The 22353-nt window shown below is 42.5% G+C and overlaps 2 protein-coding genes across 4 annotated transcripts in view; both read right to left on the bottom strand.

Annotated features, from left to right (window-relative positions):
• STK38 (serine/threonine kinase 38) overlaps positions 1 to 3150 on the bottom strand; it is a 43043-nt gene extending 39893 nt beyond the window's left edge. For all 3 annotated transcript variants that reach the window (XM_060021915.1, XM_060021914.1, XM_060021916.1), the window contains exon 1: positions 2898 to 3150. The gene's annotated coding sequence lies outside the window, so the exon portion shown is untranslated. The remainder of the gene's footprint in view (positions 1 to 2897) is intronic.
• Positions 3151 to 16766: 13616 nt separating this feature from the next.
• LOC132431555 (large ribosomal subunit protein eL39-like) lies at positions 16767 to 16922 on the bottom strand. The gene has a single exon (XM_060021307.1). It carries the CDS (start codon positions 16920 to 16922, stop codon positions 16767 to 16769), a length of 156 nt encoding a protein of 51 aa, XP_059877290.1.
• Between the last annotated feature and the right edge of the window lie 5431 nt (positions 16923 to 22353).

The raw sequence follows: 22353 nt of genomic DNA, 5'->3' as shown, positions 1-22353 counted from the left end.
AACTGTTCACCAACCTTGACTTGCTCCAGCATTGGCAATAATGCTCAATATTTTATCCTTATCATGCCTTTCTCCTACAGGACCTGCCTCTAAGTCTATCTTTTCATCCCAATATGAAGCTGAGTAAAAATCAGGAGGGGCCAAGGGCCATTTTCAAGGACTTTTAAATTGTTTTGTAGATTAAACTTAGGCTTTTAAGGAATGTGCAAACACTTATTATTACTAAGAAAATAGACTTAACACTAAGCAATTTTATAAAAAGATACTCAGGGAAAATCACAAAGAATACTGTCATCAGAGAAAAGATTCAAAATCAAGGCTCTACTTCAAAGTCAAACATTTTGATTCATGATGAGCCAATATGATCAGTAATCACAAATTCAAGATATTGAACTCATCCTTACCTTACTATAAAATGTTACTTTTTATGGGAAAGTTTCTGCTAACACCAAAGCAAACTCAAATGTTTTTAGGCTATCAGTGGAATTTTTTTTAAAACCTGTTTGGTTTATGACGCTCGGGTGTGGTTCCTTATTTGTCAGCCTGTACCCCCTCCACCCACAATGAAAACCACATGTACTTTAAGTTTGGTGAAGAAATTTTAAAAGCAGATTTAAAAACAAGTCTGAAGTGAGAGAGCCCTTAGTACTCCTCCTTCGTCAGAAAATTTCTGGAGAATGTCCCTGTTTCTTTCTTTCTCTCTCTCTCTCTCTCTCTATATATATATATATTTACATTTTAACAAATGAAATTATTTCCACATAAAAATACAACTAGAGAGTGTTTAAGACAAACAGCGCCTTCCATATAATAGGCAATTAGTAAACGTAAGTTGAGCAAGTTAATGATTTTCAGGTGTCAACAAAGGTAAAGAACAAAATTACATGTACATTGACGGGTATATAAAATCTGGGGCACAAACATTTTGACCCATTTAAGTCACTACCATGACTTCCTAACCTTTGTAAAAGATCAACAGATTAAGTGCACTCAAAGAAACTTATATAGCAGGCCAACAATGTTCTAGCTGAATGGTTTCCAACCTTCATATAGTCTCTGATGTAATGGCAAAGGTTGCACTGTCCTTCCCTTTGATGGTTCTTCAAACCTCCTCCCCCTCCTCTTCATCCGCTCGTAAAAGGGTTAGCCTAATTCTAATAACCTTTCATCAAAAGTTACAATTTCAGGTTTCCCTGGTAGCGCAGTGGTTGAGAGTCCGCCTGCCGATGCAGGGGACACGGGTTCGTGCCCTGGCCTGGGAAGATCCCACGTGCTGCGGAGCAGCTGGGCCCGTGAGCCATGGCCGCTGAGCCTGCGTCCGGAGCCTGTGCTCTGCAACGGGAGAGACCACAACAGTGAGCGGCCCGCGTACCGCAAAAAAATAAAAAAAAATAAAAAGTTACAATTACTAGTGCCCTACAGCAATTTATAGGTTTAGTGGGCCAACCAAGTACTTTACAGGGCTTTGCCTAAAGCTTTTGACAATTTAAGCCTTCTTGCCCTGACCTATAGGCCACTGGAGGCCTCTGCCCTATTTGTTTCATTCTCCAACTCAGAATTAAGAAATAACAGGTACGTAAGAAATTCTTAAAAGTTAAAAAAAAATTAACAAAAGAATGTGATCCTCATAAGTCAGGGCAAACGTTAAAAGGAGATCAAATGAAAACTACTGTTATATTCAATCTAGATAGTTACGCATGATTAACTGATTGACTTTAAAATGGTACCCTGTTAACTCCATAAATACCCCCTTTTCTCACCAAAATTCTTTATTTCTTTGTGACTGACAACCCAATATTCGGACAATTCAACACTGGGGCTGAGACTATTCCTTACGAGTTACATATCTAATTCCTCCTACTGAACTAACTGTAAGCCACTGGAGAGCAAGCACCCTATCTTTTACTACTTTTAATATCCTTCCCCATATCATGCACAGTGCTATGCATAGTTAAGTACCTTATAAAAGATCTGCTAGGAAAACACTGGTCTCTTATGTCCATTACCCGGAGCTGAAAATATGTATGTATGACTGGGGTAGGGTTAGGACATGGAATGGTTTTCTATACAGAGTTGGATAGAGCTCTTCTCCTCGTCTTATGAGGAAGCTGCCATCTAACGCTTGGGTGGACAGTGGAGCCTGTTATTGTGGCGGTGGTTGTTTTGTGCTTAGGGAAACCACATCCACTGCCTGGCTAATTCTAAGTCAGAGCCAAAGGGAGCTGAAAGGGAGAGGAAGCACGGGGCTTCTTCACTCCAGCCTTCCTCTGTACACTTCAAAAAGAACAAGTTTCTCTTTGTGTCCTTTAGTCAACTGGGAGATCTGGTCTCTCTACTTGCCGTTCTGCATGCTTTCTCTAAGTCTTTCTGTACAGACTTTGCTCCAAGTTCTAACTGGCATTCTTTCTCCACTCATCTTAAAAGAAGAGTCTTCATTAAATTTCCCTGTGGTTTAGAGGCAGCTTCTCTGAAGGCCAGTACCCTAAGATTGACCATCAGGAAGGGGGCAGACACAAAGGTACCAACATCTCTGCCTCACACAACACCTCTCAGGTTCTTAGAAAAAAGACAAGGAGGTGAACATTTATAACGACCGACATCCCGAAGGGCACTGAGCAGACAAAGCAGGCAACACGGAAAGAAAGCGTGGCTCCCCGCCCCAACTGCACACGAAGACAGAGTGGACGGGGTGGGGAGCCTGGGACTGGGAAAACGTGCAGAGGACCGACAAGGAGCCTCTGGAAGCCAGGAGGAGGGAGACTGTCAGGAGGGGCCGAAAGGGCAGGGCTGGAAACAGGACGCCAGCGGGAAGGGGAAAACCCCGAAAAGAGTCGGGGGAAGAGGAGAGAAGGGAAAAGCCAGGGATGGACCGAAGACAACAGCAGCTAGACACTCACCAGAGCCCCAGGGGAGGCAGGGCTGAGGGCAGCCGACAGCCGCAAACGCCGGCCGGGCCAGCAGTCTCGACGTGAGTAGAAGCGAAACCCCAGCACCAGCAGCCAGCCGACCAGAGGAGGGGACGGGACGCCCGAGGGGCTCTGAGGTAGGGTCCGAGGAGCGGTTACGGGTGCGAACAACAGGAAGCGCCCCAACTGCCGGAAAAGACGGCAAGCGGAGGGGCCAAGGCGGCCCGGTCCCTCACGGCGGAGACTGTTGCCGCGGCGGCCAGGCGCCCAGACTGCGCAAGCGTTACTTCCCCGCGAAGCGGTGGCGATTTCAGGTCTGCGCGTGCGCGGCCCCGCCCCTCCTCGCCTTATTCCAGCAGGAGAGGCTGGGTTGAGCGCGGAAGTGTGAGGTGTGGAGCCTTCTCGGGGTGGGCGGAGCTGGGCTCGGGGGAGGGTCTTTTTATTTTTATTTTGAAATAATTATAAGCTCACAAAAAGTTGCAAAATTAGTACAAAGAGGTCCCTTTTACCCATCACCCACCCAGCTTCCCTCAACATCTTACGTAACTATACTACATTATCAAAACCAGGAAATTAACATTGGCGGGATACAATTGACTAGACCAATGCAATTAACTAGGTTACAAATCTGACTCAGATTTAACCAGTTTGGCATGCACTCATTTGTGCGTGTGCGTGTGGGTGCGTGCTCGCGTTCATGTGTAGCTCCATGAAGTTTTATCACCTGTGTAATCTTGGTCCCCCACCTTCTCTTGATTTTCATCATAAATAGGTCCGCTGGAGGCCTTGGCATCCCAGTGTGTACAGAAGAACCTGCTTTTCAAGGCTACCTAGCCGCTTAGTCCATCCCACCCCTTGAGTCAAAGAGGTCCCAAGCCTTTGGTCACTCACTGGTTCCTTGAGAGTGGAGTGCAGTGCTCTTAACCGGAAAGTGTCAGGCTCCTGGAAACAAAGATGAATAAGACATGGTCCCTGCCTGCCTTCAATAGAGGCCATGTAGGCAGAGAAAGAAGCGTGTGTGCAAGTCATTCATTAGTGTGTTTTGTGATATTAGGGTACCCCCACGCTCTTGTGTAACTATGTGAGACCATAGGGCTTAGTTTTATCCTTCAAGCTTGGAGTCCCAGGCTTTGTTTCCTTAATGGTCTTAAAAACATAGGTTTTCCTTTTTCATCTTTCTAGACTTCAAAGCCTAGTTTCCTTTTGTCTTAGCACACAAAAACCACTCCGCCGGGGCTTCCCTGGTGGCTCAGTGGTTAAGAATCCGCCTGCCAAAGCAGGGGACTCGGGTTCAAGCCCTGGTCTCGGAAGATCCCACATGCCGCGGAGCAACTACGCCTGAGCGCCACAACTACTGAGCCTGTGTTCTAGAGCCCGTGAGCCACAACTACTGAGCCCACGTGCTGTAACTACTGAAGCCCGCGTGCCTAGAGCCTGTGCTCCACAACAAGAGAAGCCACCACAATGAGAAGCCCGCAAACCACAAGAGTAGCCCCCGCTCGACAAAACTAAAGAAAGCCTGCGTGCAACGAAGACCTAATGCAGCCACGAATAAATAAATTTATTTTTTAAAAAATACCACTTCACCTTTCATTCTCCTTGCCCAGAGGCCCTTCTCCCTCAGTGCCTTTTGTCAAAGTTCTCCCCATCCTTAACGACTTAGTCACAATGCCAGACGTTTGCATAGCGCTTTTCATTCTAAAAACCACGTGCAAACACTTAATCTCCGGTGATCCTCACAGCTCTTCTTCCATTTTAATTGAGGCATAATTGACATACAGCACTGCATAAATTTGTGTACAACATAATGCTTTGACTTACATACCTCATGAAATGATTATCACAATAAGTTTAGTAAACACACATCATCTCATATAAATACAAAATTAAAAAAACAAAACTTTCATATATAACGTACAGCAGTGTAAATTATATTTATCATGGTGTGCATTACATCCCTAGTACTTGTGTTATCCTATAACTGGAAGTTTGTACCTTTTGACCACCTCATCCACCTCCCCCTCCCCACCTCACAAATCTGATCCTTTTTTCTATGAGTTTGTTCGTTTATTTGTTTTTGAAGTATAATTGATCTATATTATATTAGTTCCTGTTATACAACATACAGTTTCAATATTTCTGTACATTTCAAAATGATGTAAGTCTAATTACAAGTGTCACCATACAAAGATATTACATAGTTATTGACTATATTCTCCACACTGTACATTTCAGACTCATGACTCATTTATTTTGCAACTAAAAGTTTGTACCTCTTAATCTCCCTCACCTTTTTCCCCCACCTGCCTCCCCTCTAGCAACCACCTATTTGTTCTATCTATAACTCTGTTTCTGTTTCATGTTTGTTCATTTATATTTATTTTAGATTCCACATATAAGTGAAATCATACAGTATTTGCCTTTGTCTTTAGATTCTACATATAAGTGAAATCATACAGTATTTGTCTTTGTCGGACTTATTTCACTTAGCATAATACACTCTAGGTCCATCCATGTTGTTGCAAATGGCAAAGTTTTATTCTTTTTCATGGCTGAGTAATATTCATATGTATATGAATATTATACACACACACAAACATACCATCTTCTTTATCCATTCATCTATTGATGGGCACTTAGGTTGCTTCCATATCTTGGCTATTGTAAATAATGCTGCAATGAACATAGGAATGCATATATCTTTTCTAATTAGTATTCTTGTTTTCTTTGGATAAATACCCAGGAGTGGAAGATGCATCAAATGCTAGTTCTATTTTTTTAATTTTTTGAGAAATCTCCATACTGTTTTCCATAGTGGCTGCACCAATTTACATTCCCACCAATGCATGAGGATTCCCTTCTCTCCACATCCTGTTGTCTTTTTTTTTTTTTTTTTTGGCTGCATTGAGTCTTTGTTGCGGTCTGTGCGCTTCTCATTGCAGTGGCTTCTCTTGTTGCAGAGCACAGGCTATAGGCGCAGGGGCTTCAGTAGTTGCAGCATGCCGGTTCAGCAGTTGTGGCATGCAGGCCCTAGAGCATGTGGGCTTCAGTAGTTGTGGTTCCCGGGCTCTAGAGCGCAGGCTCAGTAGTTGTGGCTTACGGACTTAGTTGCTCCGCAGCATATGGGATCTTCCAGGACCAGGGTTCGAACCTGTGTCCCCTGCATTGGCAGGTGGATTCTTAACCATTGCACCACCAGGGAAATCCCCTGTTGTCTTTTTGAGAGCAGCTATTCGATCTTCACAGCTCTTTGGCAGGTCTCAAAGGATAAGATTTTTGTTGTTTTTTCTTTTAACTTTTCAAGATCAAGGTCTTGCCCTTTACTTTTTTTTTTTAAGATTTATTTATTTATTTTTGGCTGCATTGGGTCTTCGTTGCTGCACTCGGGCTTTTCTCTAGTTGCAGAGAGCAGGGGCTACTCTTTGTTGTGGTGCACGGACTTCTCATTGAGGTGGCTTCTCTTGCTGTGGAGCACAGGCTCTAGGCACGCGGGCTCAGTAGTTCTGGTGCACGGGCTTAGTTGCTCTGCGGCATGTGGGATTTTCCCAGACCAGGGCTCAAACCCGTGTCCCCTGCACTGGTAGGCAGATTCTTTAACCACTGTGCCACCAGAGAAGTCCTTGCCCTTTACTTTTATTTTTGCTTTTTTTTTCTAACTTATTTATTTTTTTAACTTTTATTTTATATTGGACTATATCTGGTTTACAATGTTGTGTTAGTTTCAGGTGTACAGCAAAGTGATTCAGTTATACATATATATATATTCTTTTTCAAATTATTTTCTCACTTTGTTTATTATAGAATATTGAGCAGAGTTCCCTGTGTTATACAGTAGGTCCTTGTTGGTTACAAGGGATACGTTTTTAGTGCTAAAGAGAAAACCACAGGCCCAAAATGGCATCACTTGTGCTAAAGCCCATGATAATAAACTTAGATTTGATACCTGATCTAATTGCAGTTTCCACCTTCCCTCGGTAATGTAATCTCAATCATCCAGCCTGGAATATTCTGGTCAGCACCAGTGAGGTAATCTGTCACCTGGACCCTCTCCATCTCCCCCACAACTCCCACAAAGGAAGAAGATGGAATCTGCATGATTGAACCTCACCCTTTCCCCAAAATATGGTGATCTGGCCTAAAGCAACTCTTTCTTTTCTTTTGCTAATAGCTTCCTTGCCCCACCCTCCTCCTGACCACAAAAACCTTCCATTTTGTACAACCCATTAGAGCACCTTTCTGTTTACTAGCTGGAATGCTGCCTGATTCATGAAGATTGAACAAAGCCAATAGATCTTCAGATTTATTTGGTGGAATTTTTGTTTTTTTAACAACAGATAAAGTAACTAACACTTGGGGAAGCAAAGTGACTTGCCTGAATTCTCACAGCTGGGAAGCCAAGTAGTGAAGCAGGGAACCCCATTTTCTAACTGAAAATTCACTGTTCTTTCTGCTTTCCCCTTTCCTTCCTCGAAAGCCCAGCTCAAACCTTATCTTCTCCTTGGAGCCTTCCCAGTTTCAGGAGAGGAATTTTGTTCTCCACCCTCTATAGTCCTACATTAATTTATCTGTATCCCAACTCTAATAAATACTAAAGGTTTCCTCAAAATAATCTAGCCAAAATATGCTGATCTAGCCCTTCATGGACCCAAATGGTGACATTTTACCATGACTCCATTAAGTGTAGTGGACATTTGTCATTCTTTTTGATGACCTAGCTCCTGAATCCCTTTCAAGTATTTCCCACTTCTCACTATCAAAACTGAAAATTACAGGTAGTCTCTTTCCTAGACTCCCCTGCAGCTAGAGAGTGGGCATAAAAACCTAAGTGCCACCAATCACTTTTTCCACCCTGACCCCCCACCTGTGGGATGGAAATTAGGGTGACCTGATCCTACTCTTGCAGGACTCAGCCTCATTTGCCTCACTCTAAAACTCTGGTGTTGTCAGACCCAGCCCTTATTTTATTTTATTTTATTTATTTATTTTTGGGCCTTGTGGCATGTGGGATCTTAGTTCCCTGACCAGGGATCGAACCCATGCCCCCTGTAGTGGAAGCAAGGAGTCTTAACCACTGGACCAACAGGAACGACCCTGGCCTTTATTATAAATGTTGATATTTCATTCATCATGGATATTTTTTGCATTAATTTTTATTTTTTTAATATTGCATTCCCTGGTGGCGCAGTGGTTGAGAGTCCGCCTGCCGATGCAGGGGACACGGGTTCGTGCCCCGGTCTGGGAAGATCCCACATGCCGCGGAGCGGCTGGGCCCGTGAGCCATGGCCGCTGAGCCTGCGCGTCCGGAGCCTGTGCTCCGCAACGGGAGAGGCCACAACAGTGAGAGGCCCGCACACCACAAAAAAAAAAAAAAAAAAAAAAAAAAAATATTACCTTAATTACTGATTTTTTGCCACCTTCATAAATCTTATACCAAGGTGAGTGTCTGACTCACCACACCCTACTCCAGGTCCTGGAAAGATCACCCTGAATCCATTCTGATGAGAGTGGTGGTGGCCCCATATAATGTCTAGAGACCTCCACAGGGGTCTCATTGGCCAGAATTGCATCACATGGCCACCCTTCCTGGGAGAGCAGACTCAGCTTTTTATGATCTGTTAGGGAGGCAAGGAAAAAAGAGGTTAAGAATGTATATTGGCTGATACAGTCAATAATGTTTGCCATGGCAGTATATATTACTTTGCTGTTCTCTTTTAATCTAATCTACTAATCTAAATGGACAGCAGACATATAGCAGGACCCTTATTAATTGACTTCTGTTTATTAATTAATTGACACTGAAACAGAGTCATTCCCTTTGTATTTTCTATTCTATGTTAACTCTGCCTTATAATTTTTTAAAATAAATTTATTTATTTATTTTTGGCTGCATTGGGTCTTAGTTGCTGCACGTGGGCTTTCTCTAGTTGCAGTGAGCAGGGGCTACTCTTTGTTGCGGTGCACGGGCTTTTCATTGCAGTGGCCTCTCGTTGCAGAGCAAGGGCTCTAGGCGCGCAGGCTCAGTAGTTGTGGCGCACGGGCTTAGTTGCTCAGCAGCATGTGGGATCTTCCCAGACCAGGGCTCGAACCTGTGTCCCCTGCATTGGCAGGCAGGTTCTTAACCACTGAGCCACCAGGGAAGTCTCTGCCTTCTTATAAATACAATATAATTCACCTAATCCAAGCTTCTCAGTTTTATAACAGATTTCTCTAAAAACTCTTGGAATGAACAACCTTATAGGATACTAAGTTATTCTTCATCCCCTTGGGACTTGAATTACTTGGTTTGAATATTAGCACTTCTTTTGTCTTGCTCCTTTCCTAACTTTCAGACCCATTAGACTTTCCCTTCTCTTTAAACTTTGCTCTAAATTGTTCTTTGTCCCAAAGGAATCACCTGCTTCTCCTCCATCAAGCTAACCTGTGATTGCTTCACCAGCTGAAGCTCAGGCTCTTGGCAAAGACCACAGTCCTCCAGAGGACAGACGTCTTACCCCCTGGCAGTGTGTATCCAACCCACTGGGGGCCATGACAGCAATTGCCTCTGAATATTCCCTCCAATGAGGGAAGGAACTGTACTTGGTGCCTGCTAGCCCTGGGCTTCTCAAACTTCAACATGCAAACAAATCCCCTGGGATTCAGCTAAAATGCAGATTCTGATTCAGAAGGTCTGGGGCTGAGCTGAGATTCTGCATTTCAAAGAAGCTCCCAGGTTATTCTAATGCTGCTGGTCCATATACCTTGGAGTTACAAGCAATTTAAATGTATATCTAAGTGAAAAATATGAAGGGGAAAGTGCCCACAATCCAGCAGCTCTATGTCCCTACCAGGGCAGAGACTGAGGCAACTGACGCACCTAGGGCACAGTATTCAAGGAGGCCCTCAAGTTCAGGTGCGGCCCCTGCGCTTGCATGATCCTGAGAGTGTGTTTCCTTTCATTGTGAGTCCTAACTCCTCACTTGCCCATCCTAGTCCCAGCCCCAGCCCTGGTCACTACCAAGTAACATTTTGGTGGGTATCCCTTCAGAGTACTTTCTTACTTTTTTTAAAAACATTATTTTATGTTTTGTTTATTTTAGTGAACTCCATTTAGCAACTACATGGCCTCATCTGACTGAAAGTATCATTGTGGATAATAATGTTTATTTGGGAGTATGTTGAGTAGTACATTGAGATTCACAAACTTCGGTAGAATAAATTAACTGCCAAGAAGTTAGTAGTTTTCCTTTTTCTTTATATCAGTTTCAGGTGTACAGATTACTTTCTAATACACACATAAACACATATGGGATCATACTGTATATGATTATAGTGTATGTAATTATACCTACAATATTTTGCATGCAGTATTATACTCATTATCTGTCCATTTATATCTGTTATGATATTTTAAAATCCTCAAGCTCTGACAGCTTAATCCCAATAAATTCATTTAATAATCCTTTTCCTCAGAAATGTGCATAGTTGGGACCTCCCTGGTGGTCCAGTGGTTAAGAATCTACCTTCCGATGCAGGGGACGGGGGTTCAATCCCTGGTCGGAGAACTAAGATCCCACATGCCGCGGGGCAACTAAGCCCATGTGCCACAACTACTGAGCCTTTGTGCCACAACTACAGAGCCCACGTGCTCTGGAGCCCGTGCGCTGCAACGAAGAGCCCAAGTGCCACAACTAAGACCCGACACAGCCAAAAATAAATAAATAAAAAAGAAATATTAAAAAAAGAAATGTGTGTAGTTGCACAACATTGTAAATTAACTATATTTCAATTTAAAAAAATGTGCATAGTTACCTTCTCTGAGTGGAAGAATTATGAGTGGTTATTATTTCTTTCTTATACTTTTTTGTACTTTCCAAATTTTCCATATTGGACCCACATAACTTTTTTTTTTTTTTTTTTTTGCGGTACGCGGGCCTCTCACTGTTGTGGCCTCTCCCATTGCGGAGCACAGGCTCCGGACGCGCAGGCTCAGCGGCCATAGGCTCACGGGTCCAGCTGCTCCGTGGCATGTGGGATCTTCCCGGATCGGGGCACGAACCCGTGTCCTCTGCCTCGGCAGGAGGACTCTCAACCACTGTGCCACCAGGGAAGCCCCCCACATAACTTTTAATTTAGTTTTTATTTTTATCAAAGTAATACACATATGGACTTAAAAAAGACCAAATGATCTACAAGATTTATAATGATAAACAGCAGCTACTTGCCCACCCACTCCCACTGGAGTCAATCAGCAAGCAGCTGCTTTCAATGCTTTTAGTTGTTTCTTCTGCTATTTATCTCCTTGTTTCTAAATAATATTGCTTTTTCTCAAATTTTCAATTTTATATTTTTTAACTTCCTCAGTGAAGATGAGGATTTGACTTACTTACACCACAACTTCCATATAACTTCTTCCATCACTGTCATTTTCCTTAAACCGATATTCAGCATTTATTCTCCAAAGAAGATATACAGAGGGCCAACAGGCACATGAAAAGATGCTCAACATTGCTAATTATTAGAGAAATGCAAATCAAAACTACAATGAGGTATCACCTCACACCAGGCAGAATGGCCATCATCAAAAAGTCTACAAAATAATAAATGCTGGAGAGGATGTGGAGAAAAGGGAACCTTCCTACACTGTTGGTGGGAATGTAAATTGGTGCAGCCATTATGGAGAACAGTATGGAGTTTCCTTAAAAAACTAAAAACAGAGTTACCACATGATCCTGCAATGCCACTCCTGGGCGTATATCTGGAAAAGACAAAAACTATAATTTGAAAAGATGCCTGCACCCCAGTTGATAGCAGCACTGCTTACAATAGCCAAGACATGAAAGAAACCTAAGTGTCCATTGACAGATGAATAAATAAAGAAGATGTGGTAAATATATACAATGGAATATTACTCAGCCATAAAAAGGAAATAGTGCCATTTGAAGCAACATGGATGGACCTAGAGATTATCATACCAAGTGAAGTAAGTCAGACAGAGAAAGACAAATATCATATGATATCACTTATACATGGAATCTTAAAAAATGATACAAATGAACTTATTTACAAAACAGAAATAGACTCACAGATATAGAAAACAAATTTATGGTTACCAAAGAGGAAAGAGAAGGAATAAATTAGGAGCTTGGGATTAACAGATACACACTACTATATATAAAATATATAAACAGCAAGGATCTACTGTGTAGCACAGGGAACTATATTCAATATCTTGTAATAACCTATAATGGAAAAGAATCTGAAAAAGAATATATATGTATTTCTTTTATATATATATATATGTAAAACTTTGCTATACACCTGAAACTAACACATTGTTAATCAGCTATACTTCGATAAAAAAAATTTTTTTAATTCAGTGTTTATAACTGAACCAAATGAGGCAGAATAATTACTCTGTCTTCTTTGCCACTTTTTGTTTTCTCTGGAGTTAAAAATTGCTTCAATTTTTTCCCTTGCACAGTTTTATTTTAAAGTATCTATCACTGGCTTATCTGCAAGCTCTCTGCCAAACTGGAAATCTCGTATCAGATTATGGTCAAACAGCTCCATTTTTTTCTCTAGGGTCATCCTTCCTAGAGCCCTCTGTATTAATCAGGCTTCTCCAGAGAAACAGAAGCAATAGGGTAAAGAGAGAAAGAGACAGTTTGTTTTAAGGATTGTGGGGGCTGGCAAATTCTAAATCTGTAGGGCAGGCTGGAAACTCAGGCAAGAGGTGATGTTGTAATCTTAAGTCTGAAATCCACAGGGTAGCCCAGTAGGCTGGAAACTCAGGCAGGATTTCTATGTCATCATCTTGATGCAAAATTCCTTCTTCCTTTGGAAACCTCAGCCTTTGCCCATAAGGCTTTCAACTGACTGAATGAGACCCACCCACATTATGGAGGGTAATCTGCTTAACTTAACAGTCAAGTAATTATAAATGTTAATAATATTTAAAATATACATTCACGGCAACATCTAGACTAGTGTTTGACCAAACTGGGCATCATAACCTAGACAAATTGACACATAAAATTAACCATCACACCCTCCATTATGGTAAGTAATCTGTCTCCCATCTTGTTCATTTTTTTCTCTTTGGTGTTTCCTTCCCACTTAATTTCATGGCCTTCTCTTTTTAAATTTCAACCATAGCAACAGTTAATATTTCCCAGGTAAATTAAGACAACCCATCAAAGAACTGGTGCTAAGGTAGAAGGAGTGGGTGGGAGAGTCAGTGGGTACCTCCTCCACCCCCATCCAGCTGCCTTCTCATCTCCATGTCTTTCTCACTGACCCAGGAGAGCACGAGGGGACAGCATATACTATGGGGTAACTGCCAATAACGAAGGCTGGTCAGGAGAAAAAGAATTTATTTGCAGCTGCAATTCTTCAGGGAAGCATTAGTATAATCAGCTGGCCCTGCAATAGCCACCTGACTGGTCAGTTTTAATGCTTAGGTCACAAACCTGAAAACTCAAAGGAAGTGCTAAATGTAAAAGCAGCTTTTCATATTGTTGCTTGATTTCAGACTTACAGACATGCCAACACATAGTACAATGATAGTTTTGATCATATGATTTTGCCTGCTTAGAGTCTTTCTTTAAACTAAATGCTTAATGATGAGGCCAAAATAATTGAGAAGTCTTAAGAAATACAGATTTTAAATTAATTTTTTCCAAGTGACTCTGTGTGTGTGTGTGTGTGTGTGTGTGTCATGATGAGTCAATGTTTCTTTGGGAATTGAGGGTGGAAAATCTCAAAAACAAATGCAGGATGTGAAGTGGGGCAGGTCCAGCACCCAAATAATGCATAAACTTTTCCTACCTGCCTGTTTGGGAGTGAAAACATTAGGAGGGAGGGAATTAAACCAACCTTTTGCAGCAAGGAGAGAAAGAGAACTATAATTTCTGAACAAAAAGAGTGACAGAAACAAATTTCCCAAAGCAAAAATAAATCTGACTTCACTGTGCTTAGACGGGAAATTTCCTGTAAAACAAGGGAGTTTCTGAGGCTCCCACTGTTGAAAGGTTTTTTTTCAATTGGTGGGGTGGAGAGCTGCATGAATCACAAGACTCTCAGGCTCCCTTAGGAATGTGTTCAATCTTCCCATGTTTACAGAAGCCCCAGAACTGTCCTAATTGCCAAATGATAACTGATCTCATGTATTCCCTAAAAACAGAGGTATGCGAATCCCACTTGTTCTAAGTAAAGGTAATAGGACACACTAAAGTGTTCCATGTGCATAAGTTTGGAAAACGCTAGGTTAAGTAAAATTAAGTGTTTCTTTTTTCACTTTTTTTTTTTTTTTTGGCTGCGCCACACGACTTGCAGGATCTCAGTTCCCCAACCAGGGAGTGAACCCAGCCACGGCAGTGAAAAAGGCCAAGACCTAACACGTGGACCGCCAGGGAATTCCCTATTTGAGTTTCTTTACTGCAGGATTTCTTAGGTCCATAAATACCATTGTGATTCTCCATTGGGAACGTTTATTGTACAGGATACCCCAAATTCATCTGAGATGTTTCATGGAGCACTAATTAACACTTCCCTAAACTAGTGCTCTGAGGAACACAGATCTAGTCATCATCATCAGCGTGTGTGTGTGTGTGTGTGTGTGTGTGTGTGTGGTCGTAGGAGACAAGGGCCAAGATCACTTGATGGTTCTTGTTGTAACTTCAGGTCAAAGGAGCAAAAGGTGACCCAACAGTCCATAGCCATTTCCTGGCCTTGAAAAATGATCTCATAAATTCCCCTTTAGTTCTAAACTGCTAACAACTGTTTCAGACCCCAGTCATATCAGAGAACCTAGAGATCACTTCGTCTAATCCTTCCATTTTGTGATGTGAAAACCGGCCTAAGGAGAGGAATTAAGTTGCCCGGCGTCACAGGTGAATTAAATTGCAAAGTTCGGTTAGAACCAGCTTACCTGTCTTCCTGTCCATTGATCTTTGTCCTGCTCTGTGGTGCCTCTTCATATGACTGAATCCACAAACTAGCAAGGGGCTGTTACTGCATGATTTTGACAAATCTGTCTATAATCAAAAACAAGATCTAAGGCCAGCTAATGGCCCATGTTATCTCAAACAAATCTCAGTATGACAAAATAACTCCGACTGTCGTGGGCATTTGAAGCAGCAGGATTTGACCTGTGGTTTCAACACCAGATTCTTAATTTATTTCTGAGCCCATAGCCTCATAATGTCTTCCTTGAAAACTGAATTGTAAGTCATGTAGATGTCAATGGTCCATCTCTCTTTTAAATAGGTTTTATTGTTCAAAAAAACAGTTCAAGGATTATAAAAAGTTCAAAGTGAAAAATCTCATTCCTACCCCTGTCTCCCACCCTCCCATTTCTCACCTTCCCTCTCCATATAGTTAGCCATTGGTATTAGTGTTTTGTGTATCCTTTCTTCATATCTTCATGCAGATATGGATAGAGAGACTATTTTTTCTCCCTTATTTACACAAAGTGGCATTATCTCTTCGTTAGGCACAACTCTTCCCCTTTAGCCTTAGTCTCCTCATTTAGAAAAAAGAGGATTGGGGCTTCCCTGGTGGCACAGTGGTCAAGAATCCGCCTGCCAATGCAGGGGACATGGGTCAGAACCCTGGTCCGGGAAGATCCTACATGCCTCGGCGCACTAAGCCCGTGTGCCACAACTACTGAGCCTGTGCTCTAGAGCCTGTGAGCCACAAGTACTGAGCCCATGTGCCACAATTACTGAAGCCCATGCACCTAGAGCCCGTGATCTACAACAAGAAAAGCCACCGCAATGAGAAGCCCACACACTTGACAATGTTTGGCCTTTTGGAAGGTCACACTTGCATGGCTGGTTTTGTTGGTGACCTCAAATTTAGAGCACTCGGGGTGTGGCTTGCAGACTCTGGTATTTCATGCTTTAAGAAAATCCAATACACAAATGTCAACATTTCCAAAGCAAATTAGGGAATGACTTTGTGTTACAAACGAACCTGGCATAATGATTCACCAAAGGCATCTTTTATGTATTTACATATATTTATTAAATAAATAATACTTGGTACAACATTCAGAAGAGTGTGCAATGCAAACTCTCTGCCTTGATCCCAGGACACTGAGCTCTCCTCCCCATGGGCCACCTTTGTCACCAGTGTCTTGTTTTCTTCCGTATTCTTTGTATATGCAGACATATCCTATAGGTCCTTTTCTGAGAAGAGCACTCCAAATGCACGGCTTTGCACTTTGTACTTTTCACTGAAAAAGATATCTCGGAAATCAGGACAAGTAGAACTGCCTCATTCTTTTTTTAAGGGTTGTATAATCCAGTGATGGATATACCAAAATAAATTAATCTAAAAGGGGTCGTTAGGGAATTCCCTGGCGGTCCAGTGGTTAGGACTTGGCACTTTCATTGCCAGGGCCCGGGTTCAATCCCTGGTGGAGGGACTAAGATCCTGTAATAATAATATAATAATAATAATGATGATGATGATGAAAGGGGTCATTCGTTTTTAACAGTGAACTCCATTCGTCCATTCATAACCTGATTTAATCCCTAAAGTCCTGTTTTCAGTTGCACTCTGTTATAGGCACGAGATTCTCTCAGGGTGCTTCCATTTCTGTGCAAACAGAGCAGGCATCAGTGCCTACGGACGAACTTGTGCCAAACAGAAGCTCACAGTTTTCACCTCCTAAATCTTTTTTTTTTTCCAACAAAAGGTCTCACATATTTTTTTCTGAGCCAACTTACTAGTGCAGAAACATAGAAACAAAGAGAAAAATCATTTTCCCAATAAAACACATCCAGCTATCCAGATAGTGATGTTTTCAGAGTGATATGGTAAGAAGCAAGTGACTTGATACAGAAAAAATATGCGTGCCATCTCATGTGCGATTCCTTATAGAGCCAGCTTGATTCTTCTCCAACGTCCCTTCTTGGAGTTGTATCTGATTTTATTACCAGTTTTCATCCGAATCCACTGGGGAATGGGACGATTCTGCTTTTGTTTCTTAGCCAGGAATTGCTTGATCCTGAAAGTCTTGTGAGAAGACATGGTGAAGAGCAGAGTCCTCACCTCCTAAATCTTAAAGTTGAATTTCAGACTGCTTCAAGATCCTCAAAGCTTAATCTCTCTCTTTTTTTTTTTTTTTGGCCATGCCACGTGGCTTGCAGGATCTTAGTTTCCTGACCAGGAATTGAACCCAGGCCCCACTGCAGTGGAAGCGCAGAGTCCTAACCACTGGACTGCCAGGGAACTCCCCTCAAAGCTTAATCTTCCTAATTTTTAGAGTAAGTTTTTCCCTCTCCTAATTTTTACAATAAGCTCCTTTCTCTCTCTCTCCACCTGCTCCTCATTACTGAAGCTGAACAAACTAATGTAGCATTTTTATTTAAGCACCGAGCTTTTGACACCTGCCTCATTCTCTGAGGCTCTGGTGACCACTAGCAGCTTTTAGCCCAGGCAGTCCCCAGCTCTGCCCTCATAACAAGAAAACTTCTCTACAGTCATACTCACTCAGTTAATATATGACTGATTGGTTGGTTGAATGACAGAATCAGGCACTATATACTCAATAAATAGTAGTATTATGATTATATCCTCTATCTGTTTTTTTTTTTTTTGTGCCCCAACTCAAAGAAAGAAGACATGACACCCATGAATATTTTATAATCCTAATCCTAGTTGACCTCTTATTTCACTTCAAATACTCACTTCTCTTAGTTCTGTGACATGACATTCTCCTGCTTTTCTTCCTACCTTCTGAGTTTCCTTTGCTGATTCTTCTTCCTCTACTGGGCCTTTCCCCCAAGTTGGGCTCTTTGTCCTCTTATTTCTCGCTGAGGCATGTCAATGACTCCTGGGACTCCAGAGACAAACACTGTGTTCTGATGAACCCCAGATGGATGTTATCAGCCCATATCCCTCTCTGAGCTCCAGACCCATGAATCCAACTGCCTCCCTGTCATCTCTTCCTGAACTGACTGAGATGAAGCCTCTGCCACCTAGAGGAATGAGAGCTCAAAACAGAAATAAAGGTACTGGGATGTAAGGTTTTGCTGGCACGTGGGGAATCTGTACCGACTCTACTAGCTGTTTCAGATCTCTTCTATGTTTTTCAATTCTTTGATTTTACTAACCCTTCCCATCCACTGACCCACCCCAATTAGCAGATCCTATCTCCTCCCGCTTCACAGAGGCCATTAGACAGCTCCCTCACCTCTGCCACCAAATCTACGATTTCTCCAGCCTTTTCTCCTCCTATTTAGGCCAGTTTCCTACCTGAGCTTTGGCTCGTGTCACTTCCTAGTTCCCCAGGGGTCTTTTGCTAATGAGAGTCCCCCCTCTCCATCCTCTCTTCTTTACCTGCCCTCTACTTGCTGCTTCCTATCAATGTTTACACATGTTCAAAGGTTCCCCAACCTTTTAAAAGCCTTTTCCTTTGACTCCCTATCCAGCTCCTACTACTGCCCTTTACCATTCCCTTCACAGCCAAATTTCATGAAAATTTGTCTGTTTATTCCTACCATCTTTATTTCTACACCCCCCACATCTCAGCCTCCTGCAATTTTTTTTTTCTCCCCACAATCTGCTGAAACTATTCTTGACAAAGTCAACACAATGTCTTCCGTATTCTTTAATCCAACGGTCCTCATGTTGCTTTGACTTTTCTGCAGCATCTGCTGCTATTGAGCAGTCCCTTCTCCTTTCCTTGCTCTTTGCCTCACGACACTGTTTCATAAGTGGTTCTGGGTAGCTCACTGGGTAATTGCCAGCCCAGGGACTGTATTTTCTTTCTACCTTCACAAACACCTAGTTACCTCTATCTCACCCTTCGGGTCTCAGCTCAGGGTGCCCTTCCCTCTCTGCACAGACCAGTCCACACGGCTTCCTGTGCTTTGCCTGACTAGCCATTATCACAGATTACAATTAGATGTGTAGGGTCACTCTACACCCCTAGATCTTCCTTTGAGTCATATCTAATTTCCAGGGACTCTGGTGGTGACAGGACATGGGGGAGAGTGGCTTTCTGCTCCTGAATATCACCTGTTATGCTGGCCAAGCTGAAATGTACCGAGAGGTCACAGTCCTCATGAATGCTAGTTTAAAGGGATCTGAATGCTTCCCTTCATCCTCCTCACATATTTAAATTTTTTTCCATATGTTTTTCCAGACTTTGTCCAAAGTGATCATTAGGAATGATTAAAGCAGCAGTCTCTGAGGGTGGCCTGATAGTGGTCACACAGCCTCTTTGTATGAAATTTTCCCTAGCAACCATCGAAGACACAAAAACAGTTATCAGGGCACTCCTATCATCCTGGTTCCTAACTCCACCCCAGAAGGCCTGGTCCAGTTACGGGGGCACAGCACCGGGCCTTGTGTGGAATGTACAAGCTCCCCAGCCACACTCTCCTCAAGTCTGGGAACATTGATCTCATCTAGAGGTCCAGTAGACTCTTGCAGACCTTCAGTGTTGTCTCTGTACATGAGTCCTTTCTGCTTCCCAAAGTCAGAAAAAGACTCCTCTTTCAGATGGGTCCACCCTTCCCTGAGTTGAGACAACAAAAATTTAGTTCACCGAATGGGGGTAAAGGCCATGGAGAAAAGAAAATCCTGTGGACAAAAGCCACCAGTTAATATTCCAAAGTAGCCTCCTGACATAGTACTGCGGATCAGAATAGAGGGAAATAGGGGTTTGGAGGCGATAGATGAATCCAGAAGTGCCTGATGCCCTTAGCAGATAAACAGATATGGCAGAAGGAAAGAAATCGTTTTGCCAGTGAGTAGAAAAAGAAGGGCTGTTTCATCTTCAGCTTTACACAGAGGAATTTCTGGGGAAAAATGGGAACAGTCTGTGATTGCTGAATTACAAAGGGTATGAGTCATTTGTAAATATTAAGAAAAATAAAACATGTGCTTATGCCTAAATGTAGCTAGCAAGAAACTTAATAATCACCCACATGTCTCCCCTTAATTATCGAATTAATCTAATTACTTCCTACCATCTTTTGACCCTTCTCTTCCCACACATCCCCACTTATTATTTTTTACTTAAATGACACAACAGTCACCCGAAACAAAAAACCCACAGATAACCAAGAGAAGCCACACGTTTGAGAAAGACTCCTGTTATATTTTCATGTCACTCTATATTAACATACCTCCTTTTTTTAGAATCTCAAACTCTGAGAGGAGAATATAAGATGTAACTGGAAGGCAAAGTGACCTCATGCGTTTCTGGAAATACTGTTGGTTCTCCAAGGGGCAGGAAGCCAACTCCAGAGGCCTCTTGCTTTTTGATAATCCCTCAGGACACAGCAGAACAACAAGCATAAAATGTCTGAATACAGGTGACTAAAACTTGACTCTACCAGGATGGAGTTTGTCCAGCTGCCTCCTCTCTCAATGCCAAAATGCACCTTGAATGCCCCTTTTTGGTTTATTGAGAAAGATCTTAAACAGTTCAATATTTTTTCTTCTTATTGACATCCACACAGTGGAAATCTGGCCTTTGGGGGCCCCTGCAGCTGACTTTCTCCCATGATACGCTCTCTATATCTGCCTTTGTTTTTGAATACTCTGCTTTCTTATTCTCACTTATACTTCTCTTTGGAGAGAGGGCTTTGGAGAAACCAAAATAATTGGACTCCAGGGAGAGCTGAGTTACAGAGCTGAGGTGTAAATGCACTGACAAAATACTTTTTCTCCATATCGTGTTTTTATTTCAAAACCTTGCTTAAAAACTGTTTTCTAATTGAAGTATTCTATTTTTTAATTATTATTATTGCTATTAACAATTACTTATTGAGTACCTAATTAGTGAACATCGTACTGGGCTCTTCAGCTAGGTCCTTTCAGCTGATCGTCTGGCATCCATGAGAAATAGGAACTGCTACACCTATTTCAGAGATTAGAAAACAGAGTGTCAGAAAGAAAGGGCTAGGGACTTTCCTGGTGGCGCAGTGATTAAGAATCTGCCTGTCAGTTCAGGGGACACAGGTTCGAACCCTGGTCCGGGAAGATCCCACATGCCGCAGAGCAACTAAGCCCACGTGCTACAACTACTGAACCTGTGCTCTAGAGCCCGCGAGCCACAACTACTGAAGCCCGCGCGCCTAGAGCCCATGCTCCGCTACACGAGAAGCCACCATACCACAATGAAGAGTAGCCCCCGCTCACCGCAACTAGAGAAAGTCCGCGCACAGTAATGAAGACCCAATGCAGTCAAAAAATAAATAAATTTTTTAAAATTTTGTAAAAAAGAAAAGAAATAAAGGGCAGACAGAGGCAAATAAGCAGAAAGCTAAGGAAACTTAAGCCACAGGGCCCTCTCTTACATGGGCCCCTTTCAAGGCGCGGCACTTAATTCTGAATACATGAGCTCTATTCTTCTCCTTAGGAAGAGATTTCAAAATTGCATAAAGCTTCAGTTCCCACAAAGACTGGATCTGTCCCTGGTGTGGAGCCAGTATGTGAACTCAGAATTATCTGACTTGGAAGTCTACGCTCTTCACAGAGAACTATTGTTGATTATGAAATATGAGTCAGAAAATATAACTTCTGCTCCCTAAATCTGCCGTAACCTCGAACACTCCAATAATCTTAATAGAGCACTCTGTTCAAATACCACTTGAATCACTCCTTTGGAGAATCAGAGACATCTATCAGCAGATACTCACTTACCACCATGTGGCAGGTGGGATAAGAGAGGCCTTGTAAGAGAGTAGTTCAAAGGACTGTCTTTGAAGCTGGCTCCCTGGGTTAGAATCCTGGTTCTCCCACTTTATCCCTACCTGTGTGTGCTTAGGCAAGTTATTTAACCTCTCTGTGCCAGAATTTCCTCTTCTGAAAAATGGGTACAATAACAGTTTCTACCTCATAGGAGTTTGTGTGTGTGTCTGTACATATATTAAGCAAGTTAAAAGGGTTTTTCAAACTGCAGGTCAAGACTCATCAGTTGGTCATGCAATCAACTTAATGGGTTAACTGCATTTTTAAAAAAAAAATGAAATAGAATCAGAATACAATCTAACAGAAGATATCAGAATGCATTGCACACAGTCAGGGTAGGTAATTATTTTCTGAAATCTTTGGCTTCCATTGTGTATGTATAAGTGTGCTGCATTGCTTTGTAAAATGTATTTCTTATGGTGAGTCACCACCCAAAAGGTTTGAAAACCTGAGTGAATACAGGCAAAGCAATTAGAAGTATACGAGGTGGGCTTCCCTGGTGATGCAGTGGTTGAGAATCCGCCTGCCAATGCAGGGGACACTGGTTCAAGCCCTGGTCCGGGAAGATCCCACATGCTGCAGAGCAGCTAAGCCCGTGCGCCACAACTGCTGAGCCTGTGCTCTAGAGCCCGTGAGCCACAACCACTGAGCCCGTGTGCTGCAACTACTGAAGCCCACATACCTAGAGCCTGTGCTCCACAACAAGAGAAGCCACCACAATGAGAAGCCCGCACAGCACAACGAAGAGTAGCCC

Source organism: Delphinus delphis, chromosome 10 (assembly GCF_949987515.2).
Source record: "Delphinus delphis chromosome 10, mDelDel1.2, whole genome shotgun sequence".
Taxonomy (NCBI): domain Eukaryota; kingdom Metazoa; phylum Chordata; class Mammalia; order Artiodactyla; family Delphinidae; genus Delphinus; species Delphinus delphis.
The sequence above is the reverse complement of the archived record's forward strand: the minus strand, read 5'-3'. Positions and strand labels throughout refer to the sequence as shown.